Below are 16,563 nucleotides of genomic sequence, written 5' to 3' on the forward strand. Positions count from 1 at the left end.
CACTTGATAGCCATAGCTCTCGTACTTATGAGGCAGGCTTGCTTTATTGGATTAGCGTAAGAAAATAAGGCATGTTGGATCAGATCTCTCTGCTCCAATTTTCTGACCCCACAGAGGTCAACGAGATGTCTTTAGAAAGCCCACAGCAGGATATGAATAAACACAAATATGTTGAAAGTTTCTGCAACGGGCTAGCAACTTCTATACTAGAGAGATTTACACAAACATGAATATTGTCAGCCCGTTTGATTTAAGACAGTGGCATCATATGAATGTCATAAAATCAACACTGCTCACTATACAATATATGCTCTATTCACAGAGATACACACACACACTATCCAATCAAACATTTGAAACCTGACAAGTTGGCTGAAATGAATACTAAATATAGATGGAAAGGGCAGTCTGTTTCAGTGCTGAGCTTGTGGGTTCCAGCGAGTCTCCAATGGATTTCCAGAAGACAAGGGGAATAACATACAGTCTATTTACTGCTGGCACATAATGCTGGAATTCTTTGGCAAAGGCATTTTGCTGGGCATGGTTAAGATGTAAGTAACATTCAGCTCCTTATGGCTTTAGAATCTAAAGTTTAGTTAAGAATATATGTGTTCTTTCCTTGACTGAAGCCTGGTAACTTCTGTTTTCATTTGAAAGACAATCAAGTTATGAGTCAGTAACCAAATAACGACAGTGACTCACTCAAATGGCAAAAAGGTGGTATTCATTGTGTTAAAGACCAGTGGGTACTTCATGCTCTATAAGCATAATGCTTTTGTCTGCTTCTAGTCACACATGAGGGAAAGACAAAAATTGGATACAGCTTCTTCCTAATTTTTCAGAAGTTTGAAGTGCACAATGGAACAGTCGGCTTTAGTTATTTCAAACTATACTTGCAATCAGTCAGCCAAGGCCAGTTATATTTAGTAGAAGTCTGTTAAAGTAGAAGCCTCTTCCATGGCTTTTTCTTTTGCCTCCGGAACAGGAACAGTTGAGAAACAAAATTCCTTAAAAATATTAGGGGGGGGGGTGCGCTGAAGATTTCTGGTGACTCTATGCATAATTCCTATTCCAAACCTGTGTCCCATCCTTTGATGAGGGAGCTGTATAGCTGGCTATGAATGTCTTCATAGGGGAGACCAAAAATAGCAGCAATGACATGAATGTTGGCTGTTGCTCTCTTCCCCATGTGATATTTTCCCAAGGGAGCAATAATCCATCTGTCCTGAACTCAGTATGTCTAAGCTATTTTCTATCAGACTAGTCCATTGAAATTGTAATCCTCAGCAGTTGATCAAAATTTAAGGTTTTTGCCAATCTTATTTTCATTACTTAGTGGTGATCCCTCCCCATTGTTCTAATGGCTTCCACATGCCAGCTTTCTAGTATTTGAATATCCCAGTGATCTATGGTCCCATTACAAGTCTCTCAGCAACTAGGCATGTAAAATGGAGTTGTGTGTGATGTAAGCTGATGCAGCAGTCAGTAAGTGATCTGGTCCATAATGTTTGTGGCAGCAGGGTTGATTGCTGCTACACGGGTGATCACTATGATGCAACCCTTCCATGCAGTGCACGGCAGGGTGGGACATCGGATGCGGTAGGTACATGCCACCCTAAAGGCATTCTGGTCATCACAGAGCTTATATATGCCAGCTCAAATGTACTTAACAGAATGTCATAATCTTCAAGAAAGGGATGCACTCCATATTAACATGTGAGTACTGGAACAGATCTGTCCTACGTGCCTCATCCAGGTTGTTGTGCTGACAACTGAGATTTATATTCCCACAGCTTGTTCAAAGAAATGAAATTAGAACAAGTGGCCCTGTCTCACATGCCTTCTGGGTGGCTGCTCCAGTGCTCTGGAACTCTCCCCCCCAGGGAAGCTAGACTGACTCCCTCCTTGATGTGCTTAGGAGGCAGGCAAAGCCTTTTTTGTTCCGGCAGGCCTTTGGCAAATAATTGGGACTTCTGTCTGTGCCAAGGACTTCTAAAACTGTCATTTATTGGAATATATTTAATATAGTTTTAACTTTGTATATTTCTATTAGGGATGTGCTCCGCTTCTAATCGGACCGGAGAAGCAGTAGCGGAGCGGGGGGCTTCGCCTGCCCTTAAGGTGGAGGCGAAGAGGATTGGGGGGCCGGTGGAGCGTGGCGAAGAGGATCGAGGTGAAGGCGGATTCTTCGCCTTGATCCGGAGCTCCGCCGGAAAGGTAAGTGGGGTTTACCAGGCCCTGCCGCTGTTGCCGTCACCCATGCGGCGATGTCGGCAGGGCCTGGTAACCCCCCCTCCCCGCCCACCTCTCCCTTACCTGCCTCCGTCTGTGGTCCATCGGCGTCTTCAATTGAGCCCGCGGTTCCACCAGGAAGCCTGGGCCGCTTGCGGCCCAGACTTCCTGGTGGAACCGCAGGCTCAATTGAAGACGCCGACGGACCGCGGACGGAGGCAGGTAAGGCCCCCCTCTCCCTTGGTCCCTTACCAGGCTCTGCCGCTGGGACTGCCTTAACTCTTGGCGTGCGTATGTATCCCTGGACAAGCTATCATGGTGGCGAGTTTGAGGTTTCTAAAGTGCAAATTGACGGAGCTATGGAAAGGGGTGTGAATGGGGTGCCCGGTTTTCATAAATTCCCCAAAAATCAGGGGATGATGGGATTGCCTTGAGTCTTGGCGTGCGTGTGTATACCTCCATGAGGTGTCATGGTGCCAAACATGAGGTTTCTAACTTTCACAGAAAAAAAGTTGTATACTTTTTTAGCTTAATGCAAGCCTGGGGGGGGGGGAAACGGAGCTCGGATCCGGAGCTCCGAGCAGAGCGGAGTGGACATAGGCGGAGCGGGGGCGGGGTGGAGCGGCCCGATCCACAAATCGCGGATCTGGAAGTGAAGCAGAGCGGGGGGTCCGTGCACACCCCTAATTTCTGTTTATAGGTTTTAAATGTATGTTTTAAATTTTGTAATGCCACCTTGAGGCCCAGCATTGGACAAAAGGCGGGAAATAAATAAATAAATAAATAAATAAAAATTATAATGATGATGATGATGAAATAGCGCTAGTGAATTCTACTCACAAAATCTGGTCAGTCTAAGAGGGATGATTTGCAGGCATGGAGGCCCAGCACAAGCTTTGTCACCGCCTGAGACGAGAGAGACCATGCACCACTGCATCATGCCCCCCTTCCCTTTACTTTTTCTGCTGTTGCATCAACTCTCTAAAGAAATGACCAGAAGAAGAAGCTGTTCATAGAGCCAATGAGGCAGCAGCAAAAGTAATGGTGAGTGAGGGGAAATGTGAAGAAGGAAACAGAGGGAGAGCAGCTGCTCCAGATAGCACTACCAGCTGCTCTCTTGCTATGGCAAATGCCACAGTAGGAGAGCAGCTGATGGGCTCGCTAGAACACCTTCTGGAGAGAGCGGACCCTCCTGCTCGGGGCAGGGAGGGGGAAGTGGCACAATTTTCCATTTCTCCCACTCTGCTGCCTGATTCAGGCACCTCACCTTGCTTCATGGGAGGACCAGCCTTGCAAAAATTTAGAAGAAATGGGTGGTGGTGGGCAACGTCAGGAAAGCATAGGAGCAGACAGAGATGTTACTGAGGGTATCACTCAGCACTGCGTTGGCACCTGCTGGCTGAAAGGGTTGAATGTCTGGCATTCTGTGGCTCCTGGCAGAATTTGACATAATCTTCTAGATTTCATTGGTAGCTCTTGAATTTTATCAACATGTTCTCTGGGTTTCTCTTCATATCACTAGAACACAGAATGAATAAAAGAAGAGTCACATCTGTGGTTTTTCTCCCTTTCCTCTAAAGCCTAGTTCACACAAACCAGTGGATGAAATGTTAAACCAGTGTTTGGAGTGGGAGCTCACATGGCCAAATGCTCTCCCATATAGGCCCCACCCCAATTCTTTACACACACACAAATGATATCAAGGAGTAGGGTAGGTTAGCACCCTTCTGCTTGAATTTTGTGTTCTGTTTTAAAGAGTGGAACATTCACTGCTTAAGCCTTGAGCTGCCATCTGAAGAGGTACAGCCTGCAGGTTTACCACATTATCAGCTGGTTTGAAGCAGGTGTTAGGGGAAATGAATGGTGATTTGTCAGAGTTAACTTCAATGGTGGTGACTTGTATTGCAATGGACGTTCAGCAATAGAAGTGAACAGCATTTGCACCTTGTTAAGGGCAGCTGTCTAATTTGTCAGTCTGAGGTACAAGCACGGGGCCCCTGCTGGGGTATATACTGAAGAAAGAATGACTCAGGAAATGTATGTTGAATGACACAGAAACCAAGGCAAGGGAAAGACTGCTGACAAAACATCTTAATGCCATTCAGGATGTCCTTGGTGAAATGCCAGAAGAAGCTGAGCAGACCTTTATGAACAGCAACAGAACAAGATAAAAATAAGAGACTCTTCACAAACCTTTGAGTGAACTCCACCTTCTCCCTCCTCTGTTTTACTTCATTTCTGTTGTCACGTTACATTTCTTTTCATCCATTTCACAGTCTTCGAGTGATGGCTAATGGGCTTAGGACTATTCAGGTGAAAAGCAACACTAGCCTTCATTCAAGGGCCCGGTCTACACAAGTATCAGAAGAACACAGTAGAGTCTTTAGGTGATAGAGCAAGCCAAACCCCTTCAGACTACAGGCATTCCTTACAAGAAGAAAACAAACAAATCTGGAACAAAAGTTCCAACCTTCTCCCTCTTGTGCTAGTTTTCTGCTGGAGCATTAAAAAAGGTGATTTCCCCCACTAGAAATTAAGAGTCCAGTGGGACAGTATTCATGACTCTACCACCCCATTCCACTGCACAGTCCCAGTTCTGCAACATATGTTTACCCGGATAACTTGTTGTCCATCTCTTTTTCTAGTTGTCTTTATTTGCCATGTCATATCAGGAGATCCAAAGCAAGAGATCTAAAGAGTACTGACATAGTACAGTTTTTCTGAGTCCCCTTCCAAAGGATATAAGCCCCCAAGACTCCAGTCTATTTCATTCACCTGATGAAAGAGTCTGTAGCCTCTGAAAGCTCAGTCTTTTCAAACATTTGATATGAAACTTCACACTCAAAGACTTCCAACAATATAGGAGAGAAACTATCAATCCTACACAACTCACAATTGAGTATTGGTCCAGTTTCTCAAGGTGACACTGATTGTCTTCAGAATATTAAACAGCACTGTTGTATTTTATTATGGACAGACATACAGACATGTTGCTGCACACTAGCAACTCAGATTTAGGATGCTTCCAGATCTTTAGAACGTGCAAGTTTGTCACCCTCCATCCAAATGGTTATGCTGCCCATCTCAATGTCAATTCCAAATCGACTAGCAGTAACGGTACAGCAAAAAACCTTATGTTAGATGGTGCTTCTATTTGGAGGGTGATACTTCCTGTTTTGGTACTGTCATCACTGGGGTACTTCCTGTCTGAGAAAGCACATGTTTTGATTAGAGCCACTTTGCCAAATTCTTCTTTTTTTAAAGTAGCTATGCTGTTATTTCATAGACATGATGGAGAGTTCTTCTGCTGAAAATGACTTACAAAACTCTCATGAAGAAGGAAAACTTTATGCAGTTGATTCCTTAAACAACTTAAATGAACAAATTCTTTGTGCGGCTCGATCTCCACAGCCAAGTATGTATGCTATAGAACGTTTTTCAACCACTTTTCAAGATAACAGAATAATGCTTCCTATTTTGTGACATTTAACAAAATAAATGTGTTCCATGAGTGGTGTAGAAAGTCGCCAGATGCTAACTGGCACATCTAAATTTGCCCCCACTGCTCAAAACAATGATGCTGCACATGTGTCTTCCTTAGCATAGGCCACATGCAGGAAAGTTTGGTTTGATTCACCAATCAGTTTCCCTTACTTCTGAAAATAAATGGAACTATGTCCTAAAGTAGGCATGTGCTGACTTCTTGAGCCACAGCAATGAAGCTCAGCATTTTGCAATATTAAATTATATATATATATATATATATATTCGCAAAAAATGGTGGTGGTGTGTATCATGTACCTTAAGATCAATCTGAGTTTTGTGTATATTTTAAAAGATACGAATTCAAAATGCAAGCCCGAATACTCATTTTACAATTGAACACAGTGACCAGATACAATAGGAGACAGAGCTTGTGACATATACTAAGTCCTGTTGAAAAATGAATTTTGGCTGAGGGAAGCAATTGCATCAGTCAGTATTTTGTTTCTACATAACTGTTAAAGGTACAGAGTCCCTGTCTTTTATTTCATTTCAATACTCACTTGATGGCAATGCCACTGATCTGAGAATAGGCATTGAATTTAGCATTCCACTATGTTGCGCTTCTTCAAAAATTGGCTTAGTTGCTCGCTTGCTAGCTGCTTTTAAAGCTCTGAAAACTGTGGCTTTCCTAGCATTTAATGTGTATTTTTTCCTTCTCTAGAGGTTTTTTTCCCTTTGTTTTTTTTACAGAGAGGCAAGTCAGACTGATTTTCAATGAGGTTTAATACCAAGTAAATGCATTTAGGATTGCAGCCTTAGAATATTTATTATAATGGGGTTTTTAAAAACAGAAATATATCTCCCCTTTCTTCTATCATGGAGATCAAGGCAGCATATAAGACTTCTACTTTCTCTGATATTTCTGTTCTGGCCTGAATCATTTGGCTGTGAGTTTTGTTTTTAAAGAGGGGGAGCAAATGCAACTCCTGTCCCGGAGAGCATTACTTTGGCAGGGGACTGATCTGAACATGATATTCCCTTGACAAGGCAAACAGTTCTCTCATTCCATAAAGGCTCATCAAATAATTCTTTTTCAATTGCTCCATCCTAATTTTATTCTCATGTATTTTTGTCCCTAATGTACACATGGCAACAAGAGTATTTTTAGCTGTCTAAGCCCAACTCCCTTCCTGTGTTCTGAAGGTTTTTTGGACGTTATAGTTCCTTGGCAACATTCCACGTTTTGTTCCTTGAACAGATACAGAATCCGGTGGCTTGTCCTCAAGTTAGAATAAACATGCATATACACAATTAGGTTGAAGGTTAGCAATAAAATGTAAGTTATAGGTCAGTTTATTTCTGATCAGATGAACAGGCATATCAGGGTCAGCTTCAGGTTTGATGAGTGGTTCCCTCCATGCCAGTAAAGACTCCCTGGAGAGCTTTCCTAATGGTGCTCCTTTGCTTAAACTGCACTGATTGGTCACCATTTACATTTCCCAGAATGCCTCCAATGTAGCATTGCTCTTGGGCATTGTGGGAAATTAAAATGGTGGTTGTCTGACCCGGAGTGCTGGAAAAAGAATGTAAGGTTTTCCAGGGCAGACTTTGTCCTTCACACTTGCCTGAGGATGGCACACTATGGCACCAGACCTGGTGTGTATTTCTGAGGGGGAAGGAGAGGGAGACATCACCAATAACTTCTGTTATGTGGTGCCATTCCATGCTGTTACTAATGGCTTTCAGTATGGCAAATTTATTTTAGAGCTAGAATTTGCCATTCAATGCAGTCTTGGAGGTTTTAAAGGGCTACAGTTTAGAGCTGTTTGTTTTCAAGGGTTTTAACTTCCACAGGCTGCCATCCAGTAAGTGGTTTCAGGAATGCAGCCCGAGAGGGGTATGTTGTTGCCTTCTAACATTCACACAAATGCTCTCTTTATAGCTGTCAGCTGTTTTAGACAGGAATCTGTGGTTAAGTTCCTAAATTGCAAACCTTCACAGGGGGAAGATGTTTTCAAGTTAATGATTTTAAGTTTTATATGAGACATTCTAAAACTTCTGATTAGCCAACACTTTCATCTTTGATAAGAAATATGAGATCCAACACTTCTACATTACATGCAATTGCATTTTGCAGCCCGCTAGTTAATAGTGACTAAATGTGTGTAACATAGAACACAGCATGCTATGAATAATTTTAAATGAACTTCTGGAATAGGTGGCTTCTAATTGGTTTTGGTAGCGGCTAACTGCATTTTCATTTTGGTTGAGAACATTAAAGGGCCACACTAGTAACAGCTTGGCAGGGTTCCTTGTTCACTGATGGTTCAAGATATCTTAATCTAATACTCTTGCCAAGCTGTTCATTAGGCAGAGTGGACAAGAGACGTTTGTTTAGAATTCCACTGATAGCTTACTGTGTTTGAAAGCCCATTCCAGCAGGTACCCCACGTTTTATAAGTGTATCTGCGAAGCAACATCAGTGGTGGTGGAACTTAATAAACTTCATACATAATGCATTGGTTAAAAAGACGGAGGACATGATGGGGAAACAGCTATTAAAAGTCAGCAACTTTCAATTTATGCACCAGCAGGAAGATGTGTGATGGAAAAGGGAGACTAGCTCTGAAAGCAGCCAGTTCCTCAAGCAAGGATTTGTACAGCCTTAGAGCGCTGGTATATTACAGGTTGGGGGGATGGTGGTGGTTGCCAACTGTGGCTGCTGGGGGGCAGGGTGGGCCGCCAAAGGTCGAAAGAAGGGGTCACAAAAGGCAGAGCCATGAGGAACAGGAGTTTTTAAAGCCGTAACAATGTGCAATCAACATTCAAGGGCAGATGAGCTTTTGAGGACATAACAGTTGGCCAGCCATGTGGCATAGGAATTTTTTCAGGCGTAACATTGAGCTCCATCACACCAGCGATTTATCACATACTCGCCATGCCTAGTATGCGATTTTGCATCCGGGTACTCACATGATGTTGTCCACATCCTGCACTCATTTCGCTTCTTTCCCTCCATGTTTTGTTTCTTTTTGGAGCAGGGAAAGTCTGGATTATTTTCCCTTCCTGAGAAATAAATGCATTCCTCCCTCCTGTGTATCGCTGTAGTTGTGTTTTATCCAACCATCCCATTCTTTGTTGGGTGTGTGTGTGTGTCTAAGGGTGGTCTCACTAACAAGACAGGAGGGCAGAGTAGTTCTCTGCTCAACCATGAAGGGGGGGAGAGAGAGGTCCCATTTAACTCTATGTTCTTACTCCTGAGTAAGCATTTTCACCTTAAAAGAAATGTGGAAAATGCACCTTCCTTGCCCACAGATCCTTCATTTGTAAAGATAAAGAGATCAAAATTGGCACAGTGATAGCAATTAAGGAGGGCTTTAGCCACCCCAAGTTTGAATCAGATCGGTTCATTCCTTGATTTTAAGAATTTTTTAATGGAAATTAAACCAATGCTTACATCTGCGTAATTTCTAAAGCTAAAGAGATCAAAATTGACACAGTGTTAGCTCTTAAGTAGAATCATATAATCATAGAATAGTAGAGTTGGAACGTACCTAAAAGGCCATCGAGTCCAACCCCCTTGGTTGCTTTCAGCATGCCAAGTTTGAATCAGATCGGTTCATGCCTTGGTTTTTTAGGAATTTTTTAATTCCCCCCTTAAAGCCTTTTCTTCATAGTCCACCAGTGCGAAGGATCGCTTTTCCTTTCCTTTGATCATGCAAACCTGTGCATCTCCAAAATCATAAACTACAGATCTGCTGATTCCCTTACTCAAGAGTAAATCCCATTGATTTCAAATGCATTTATATCCAAGTCATTCTAAAATCAGATGCAGGCTTACCTTTGGGTAAACCCCATTGAACAGAGAAAGACTTACTTTTGAGTAAACAGAAGTAGACCTCAGAAGTAAGCATAGGGTTGCAGAGCACTTCTTTCCAGTTTGCTATTTTAGACTTAAAAAAAAAAAGCTTCTGAGTGACCACACTATTAAGTATGCTGCTGAATGCCCACATAGTAGTGGCAGCCAGCAATGCCATTATGCTGCATAGCCAGCGATGTTGGATAGAGGAAAGGGGATGCATGGGTGGAAGGTTGCTTTTTAAATGATTTTTCTTTCTTTCTTTCTTGGGGGAGGGTTCAGAGGGGTGTTGCCCCCTTGTATGCACTAATTAGCATGGCACTTCATTGTATGCATTACAGGATTTGGAGCATGATTCTGACTCTCTGAGAATACCAGCTTCAGTATTTAGAAATTTGGAATGCATGGTGGTTCTTTCTTTTTGGAGGCTCAAAAGCTGGAGATAGCCAACTAATATTGGTCTTTCAGCGGATAGCGCTGTCTCCCACACAGCTCCCAGTCATGCTTCATAGTCCCTATTTCCTAATCTCATGCCATCCTTGTCTGAAGCACTTGTTTTGAGTCATTTCCTACACCATACTGAAATATAACAGGCTTAAAAGTAATATATGATTTATTAATATATGATTATCACGGTCTAGCTCCTTCCTATCTCTCCTCTCTCATCTCACACTATTGCCCCGCTCGTGCTCTTCGCTCCTCTGATGCCATGTTTCTCGCCTGCCCAAGGGCCTCTACTTCCCTTGCTCGGCTTCGTCCATTTTTGTCTGCTGCCCCTTACGCCTGGAACGCTCTTCCAGAACATTTGAGAACTACAAGTTCAACCACAGCTTTTAAAGCTCAACTAAAAACTTTTCTTTTTCCTAAAGCTTTTAAAACTTGATGTTGTGCAGACTTCTACTGTTACTTTCTACTGTTAGTTTTTCCCTACCCTGTGCCTGCTTACCCTACCCTGTACCTGTTTGCATTCTCTTCCCCTCCTTATTGTTTTACTATGATTTTATTAGATTGTAAGCCTATGCTGCAGGGTCTTGCTATTTACTGTTTTACTCTGTACAGCACCATGTACATTGATGGTGCTATATAAATAAATAATAATAATAATAATAATAATTGGTCTGATATTCAGTGGCATGCTGCTAAAAGCACATACTTCAAGGGTACGTTGTGTGTGCAGCAAAAAACTATAAACTCTGGCATAGTAAATGCATATCCAAAGACCTTTTGTTCCTGTGAGTAAATCATGCATTATGATGATGGTGATGATCCTCCTTCCCCTCCTCCTGGATGTAGATTGCCTGGCCACTTACCACTTGTTTCCAACCTTCTCTTCCTGAAAAGAATGACTAGTGATATATCCAGCTCTGAGTTTACAGGGGTATCATCCTTTTACTAGATCTCTGGCAATGTGGGTTTATGAGCTGGTATACTATGGAGATTAAGCTTGTGGTCTCAAGCATCTGTTAAATTTTCACCTGTAGGTCAATTGGAAATTACATTGATACATCTTTCTGTGAGAGCTGTTTCGGGAATTGTTCTTTTGTGGTTCTATGAATTTGTGGCAGAGAGATCCTAGGGGCTGTTGAAGGCCAACTACAATATTATCTATGACACCAAGTCAAAGACAAACCAGAGGCAGGAACATCTTGTTATTCCAGTCCAAATGTGAAGCCTTTCTATAGCCCTTCCCGTCGAATGGCTAAGAGCGTCATCAGATGAGTGTTTTATAGCATACTCGTTACTGGGTACTCATGGATTTTCGCGGGTCCTTCTCACGGTGCCGTCCACCTCCTGCCTGCCTCCAGCTGGTTTCCTGCTCTTTCTGCCATTTTTTTGATAGTAAAATAGTCCAAACAAAATGCGACTCTCCTGAGTTATAATGAAATTGGCCGCCATTTCATGCCATGTGTAGATAAATTTCGCTATAAAATGCCCACTAGAGGGTGCTGTCCCACTACACTGAATGGGCCTCATAGTTGCAGCTTGTTTCCCCTTTCTCTGCTGTGGGATTCTTCTCATCCCTATAGTGGAAGAGCAGCAGGAAGCAAGATGGTAAGGAAACACGATGGTAAGGAAACGCGGTCCCCCCCCCCCCCCGTCCCCCCGTCTGATGATCCCCTTAGTTGTTGTGGCCAGTGCAGAGCCTGAGAAGACGTTCCAAGCTGCAGTAATAATAATTCACCACATGGGGCATCAACACCCAGTGAAGAAATTGAAGATTCCTAATTCTAACCCCAGGAGATCCTGAAGGGTTCCATTCTGTCCCTGCACTATTCAACATGCTTGTTGAGAGTGAGCTTTTATGGAAAGACAGAGTCCAATGACATGAATTTCCTTTTTGTTTGGCCCTTATCCTGTGATCTTAACGTTATCCCCAAATCTTGCCATTCTAGGGGGCTGTAAATGGTTCAGCGGATAGAAATAATTTCAAGACAAAACTGAAGTAATGATTGGCAAGCCTCTACAACTTGCCAGGGTGGGGAATGGGATTGGGACTCTTACCATTCATGTTGTCCAGCTTCTCATTGTGATCATTTAGGTTTGTAGCCTTGGCTGCTCATAGATTCATTACTTAGTTTAGATATTGAAGTTACAGCTGTGGCCAGGAATAATTTTCAAGAATTCTGCCTTGTAGAAAAGGACACAGACACCATTTATGCCCCTTGAACAGAGATTAAACTGCTGCAGTGGATCCTTTATGGGGATGCACTTGATGACCACACAGAAGACACTGCTGGTGCAGAATGCTACGGTCCTGATTCTGCCAGGGACTGGCTGACAGGAATACATTATATGTAGCATTGGTCCAGCATTTGCTTTCTATTCCTTTCTAGGCTTGATTTAGAGAATTGATTGTGACTCCCGTTTTAAAGACTGCTTGATTTATTAAATTTCTAGTTCACAATTTGACTCAAATTGAAACTTCACACTGGTTGATAAAATTATTCTAAAGATTGCCTAAATTGGGCACACTTAAGACACTATTTTTATCCCTGTGTTTTGTTACAGCTTCTTAATACTGTCTGGGAAACTGTTATTAAAATGATCAGCTATATGACAGCTTCTTGATTAAGTATATGGTATTTTAAAAATCACTTTTCTAGTGTAGAGTTGCTTATGAAATAAAAGCTATGTTTTTGAGTGGTTGGATGACATAGTTAGTGTGTATTACTTAGCAGGATTCAGTTCAGAAATTGTCCTCTTAGAAACAGAGCCAATTTGCTATGTTCATTCTCAATAGCCATTAAATGCTTTCCTCTTAGAATCTTGTTTTTTGTTTTTCAGCAGTCCGGGAAGAGCACGTAGACAGTGATGGCTGTCTGGCAATGCAAAGTGGCATGAGATGCCAAAGCTGGTTCTTTGTCACATTGATCATTACTTTAATAGTCAGCTTGGCACTTGTTTCCTTCGTAATAATCTTAATAGGTAAGTAAGCACATCTTAGTTCTTAGGATATTGATTGCAAGGAAAAGATTGGCTGGAATTTAATGGCATACTGTATGTTCTGTAATGTGCTCTCATCTTTGATATGTGGCATTATGGATAAATGGATGGATGAAAGAATGAGCAAACACTGTACACTGCTGATTAGGAAGTCGTATAGTAGAGAATTCTGTGAATAGCAAAGAAGCTGATCTTATGGCAATGGAGATCTAAAAGCCCACCATCAAGTCAACATTGGCTTGATTTCAAAGATAGAATGAGGAAACAGGCAGTTTATATGAAAAGGGACTTGGGTAATGCAATTTGACCACCCTTCCTGTGGTGTTGTGGAAATGTTTGGCTTCTCCTACTCCTCTCTCCCCACTTTATTCTTTCCCGCAAGGCGCATGGGAATGAGTGACTTAACAACTGTGTACAATCTCTGTGACTTTGGGTAGAAGTTTGTTTTAGGTGGGATCTAAATTCTGTAGAGAAGAAAGGGAGGAACTGAGTGGGTTTAGGGCACAGTGATGATCATTATCTGTTAGAAATGGTAACATTTTGAAATAATTTGGTATAATAACAAGCATAAAGTTCTTTTTTTTTAAAAAAAGAGTTATTTAATATGTATAACTATGACTAGGTATTATTTCAGGGTATATTTTACGACTGGATCAGTGGAAATGGGTTGATGTGGTTGTCAAATAGCTCTCCAGCCTTGATTATAAGATTAATTTTTGTATTTGTTGTTGTCTCCCATTCCATGGCAGAGTTAACTTTCTTTTGGGACACAGAATAGAAAAGAATGTAGGATTAAAATCTAAGCTAAATGAAGTAAAGAAATCTGGAGAGCAATGTTTAGTACCTAAGTTGACTTTCCAGACCACTTTTGTTAGCCAAAACCAAGGCACAGGTTATCCAGTTTAATTGGAACCATAAGTTGTCTGTGCAAAACCTCAAATGGACAGGAGAGATCAAATAGCCTATAGCCACATTGATAAATGGCTTTATTTTCCTGCTCGGGAGTCTGGGAAAACAGAGAAATCTCCCCTGATGTAATTTTTGTGAAAAGTGATGGATCCACATGGGGTTGGCCCCAAGACATGAAGCTGTGGTTCACATGCCAAGAGTGAAAAGGCTTCTCTAAACAAAATAATGATGAAATCTTGGATGCTATTAGGTGAACTGCGTTTCAGGATTCTCATGGTAGGATTAGAGCAATTGCAGCTAATGATGGGAAAGCCTGCTGGCCATTATTATAGTATAGTACATTACCTATCATTATGATGGATGAAGTTGGTGTGCGTGGGGTGAGTATCATCCCTTGGATTGCGGGGATCCCTTGGAGTGTAATGCATCTCTGGGCACAGTGTGCGCAGAGAGATACATTGTGCCTACCTTTTCACTAGAAGCTGGGCTTTCCAGTGTCATTCATTCTTGCCATTCACTTTTTATAGCATAAAATAAAGTAGCGGATGAGGATGTTGGCCATTTTACGGATATGGCTTTGAGGTTCAGAGTGAGACGATTGCCCCAGGCCACCACGCAGCACACCCTAAATTCCACTCCTTCATGATCTGACAATGTGGATCAGGCATTTACAGATTACCCCACAGAGCTACCTTTGCTGCAAAGTAAACTGTGTCATGCTTACTGGTAGGCCTGTTTTTCTGGGATTTTCTCCAACTTTTGTAACTGTGAAGCATTACTAGTTTCTACACTCTGTGCCCATAATGAAAAACAAAAATCAGTTACGGGCTTCAAGACTACATTTCATTATCGGTGGTTGTCTTATTTCTAAGGATGCATCCAACGTGATATAATCTCAAATGTAAGAGGGTGGTAGTGGGAATTACCCACCACCAACACCATGTACGTGGTAGAGGATTAACTCTTCCAAAAGCATTCAGTGTGTCCAGATTGTATATTCCTGTGTATATGCATGTGCCTGAGCAGGACTGTGCTATTAGTTCTGTTCTCCTTATGGGGAATATACAAGTGTGATGTTAGGCTAGGACAAGCAACAGCATCTCCGTGTTTACTGTGTTGCTGCAAAGCTGCTGAAAGCAGATACAGTAGAACTATCATAAGTGTGGGTCAAGCAGCAAATTGTCTTTGTATTAAAGCAGTTGCATATGATTTTAAATAAACATCTAGTTACAGTGCTGGACCAAGATATTTTGCTTCGTGAAGCACAGCCTAGTACTTTGTCCTTTCAAAATTCTTGGTGCACATTCAGTCCCAATTCCTGCTTTCATCTATTATTACCCACACACACTTGGTAATGCCTGAAGCCCGTTGCTTCACTCTGCTATATTTCAGGGTTGTCCCAGGTGATTTAGTATGCTCTATTAGGAATTGCATTTAATTTGACGGTATGAATATTGGTTTGAATATTACCTTCCATTCTTTTGTAGTTCACACTGGAGACAAGATGGATGAAGTTTCAAGAAAAGTAGTATTGGAAAAGAAGAGCATTGAAGACCTTAAGAAATTAAATGACATGATTTTACAATACCTCAACCAGACAGAATGGATGGAGAATATAGGAAACTTTAGCGCAATGCAAACAAGGCAATAAAGACCTGATCTTCCAGGCTATTGAACAAAGAAGCCTGAGCTGGAAGCGTCAGGGCAGTGTGCCACTCAATGCAATAAAAGCCATTCTCAAATTCTCATCTAATTTCAGACATATTCTGTGCACCTGGGCTTTCATGAATCATCTTGTAGGCTTCACAGCTCCCAGAGGAACTTGGAAAAGCAGCCTGCAGCGAGTTAGTTTCTACAATGATGGAATTCTCTGTAGTTTTGTACAATTTCAGGTTCTTGCTCATTCCAGTGGTTATTGATAAATGAATGGATGAGCTTAGTACAAACATTTTATTTTGAGGTGCTGCATCTAGACCCCCCAAATAGATATGGTGGTGAGGATTTTGGCAAGAAAACTTTGGTGAGGGGCCCTCCTCCAAATCAGGAGCACATTCCCAACTGGCAATGGTGCAGCTAGGTAATCTTTGGACCCTAGACTTAATGGCCCCTGTAGTTGGCCATGTGTATTACTTCAGTTGTGAAGCACACCACTAACATTGCTCGCCTCCTCTGCCACTCCATGCTCTACAACTGCTTCTATATTCCTGATATTTTAGAACAAAAATGTTCACCATCCCTAATTTTAATTATTATAATAAAGATAATAATGATGATGATACACTGAGCATGTGCAGTTTTGCATTTTAGATTCTCTTAAACCATAGCACCATCGTGACTACAAGAATAAAATGGAGTCTATTTCTGATGTCCTCATCACCTGCCATTCCGTTCGGTAATTTGGGGGCCTTTGAGCTGTGGGGCCCTGGGCTTCATCCTCAAGATCCAGCCTTAGAGCACCACGATCAACTAGAGCCCTGGGGTGCTTTTTTCTTTTTAAAAAAAATCTGTTTAGATGTGGAACGGAATGTAAATGTTGTAAATAAAATAAATAAATAAATTAAATAATGTGTTATTTGGCCCTTATGTCCCTACTATCTCTGTTTGTGCATGACTGTTGCTATTGTGAGTTTTAG

The 16,563-nt window shown here is 41.9% G+C and overlaps 1 protein-coding gene across 2 annotated transcripts; it reads left to right on the forward strand.

The window, feature by feature from the left end:
* Window positions 1–423: 423 nt before the first annotated feature.
* On the forward strand, window positions 424–15,582 carry LSMEM1 (leucine rich single-pass membrane protein 1). Of its 2 annotated transcripts, none has more exons than XM_063134822.1 (4): window positions 424–551; window positions 5,519–5,647; window positions 12,863–13,003; window positions 15,418–15,582. In XM_063134822.1, exons 2-4 carry the CDS (start codon window positions 5,521–5,523, stop codon window positions 15,579–15,581), a joined length of 432 nt encoding a protein of 143 aa, XP_062990892.1. In that variant the 5' UTR covers window positions 424–551; window positions 5,519–5,520; the 3' UTR covers window position 15,582. The 2 variants fall into 2 exon arrangements, with proteins under 2 accessions (XP_062990892.1, XP_062990893.1); XM_063134823.1 differs by having other exon boundaries at window positions 12,866–13,003.
* Window positions 15,583–16,563: the final 981 nt, after the last annotated feature.

The sequence above is a fragment of the Elgaria multicarinata genome, chromosome 9 (assembly GCF_023053635.1).
Source record: "Elgaria multicarinata webbii isolate HBS135686 ecotype San Diego chromosome 9, rElgMul1.1.pri, whole genome shotgun sequence".
NCBI classification, from domain to species: Eukaryota; Metazoa; Chordata; class Lepidosauria; order Squamata; family Anguidae; genus Elgaria; species Elgaria multicarinata.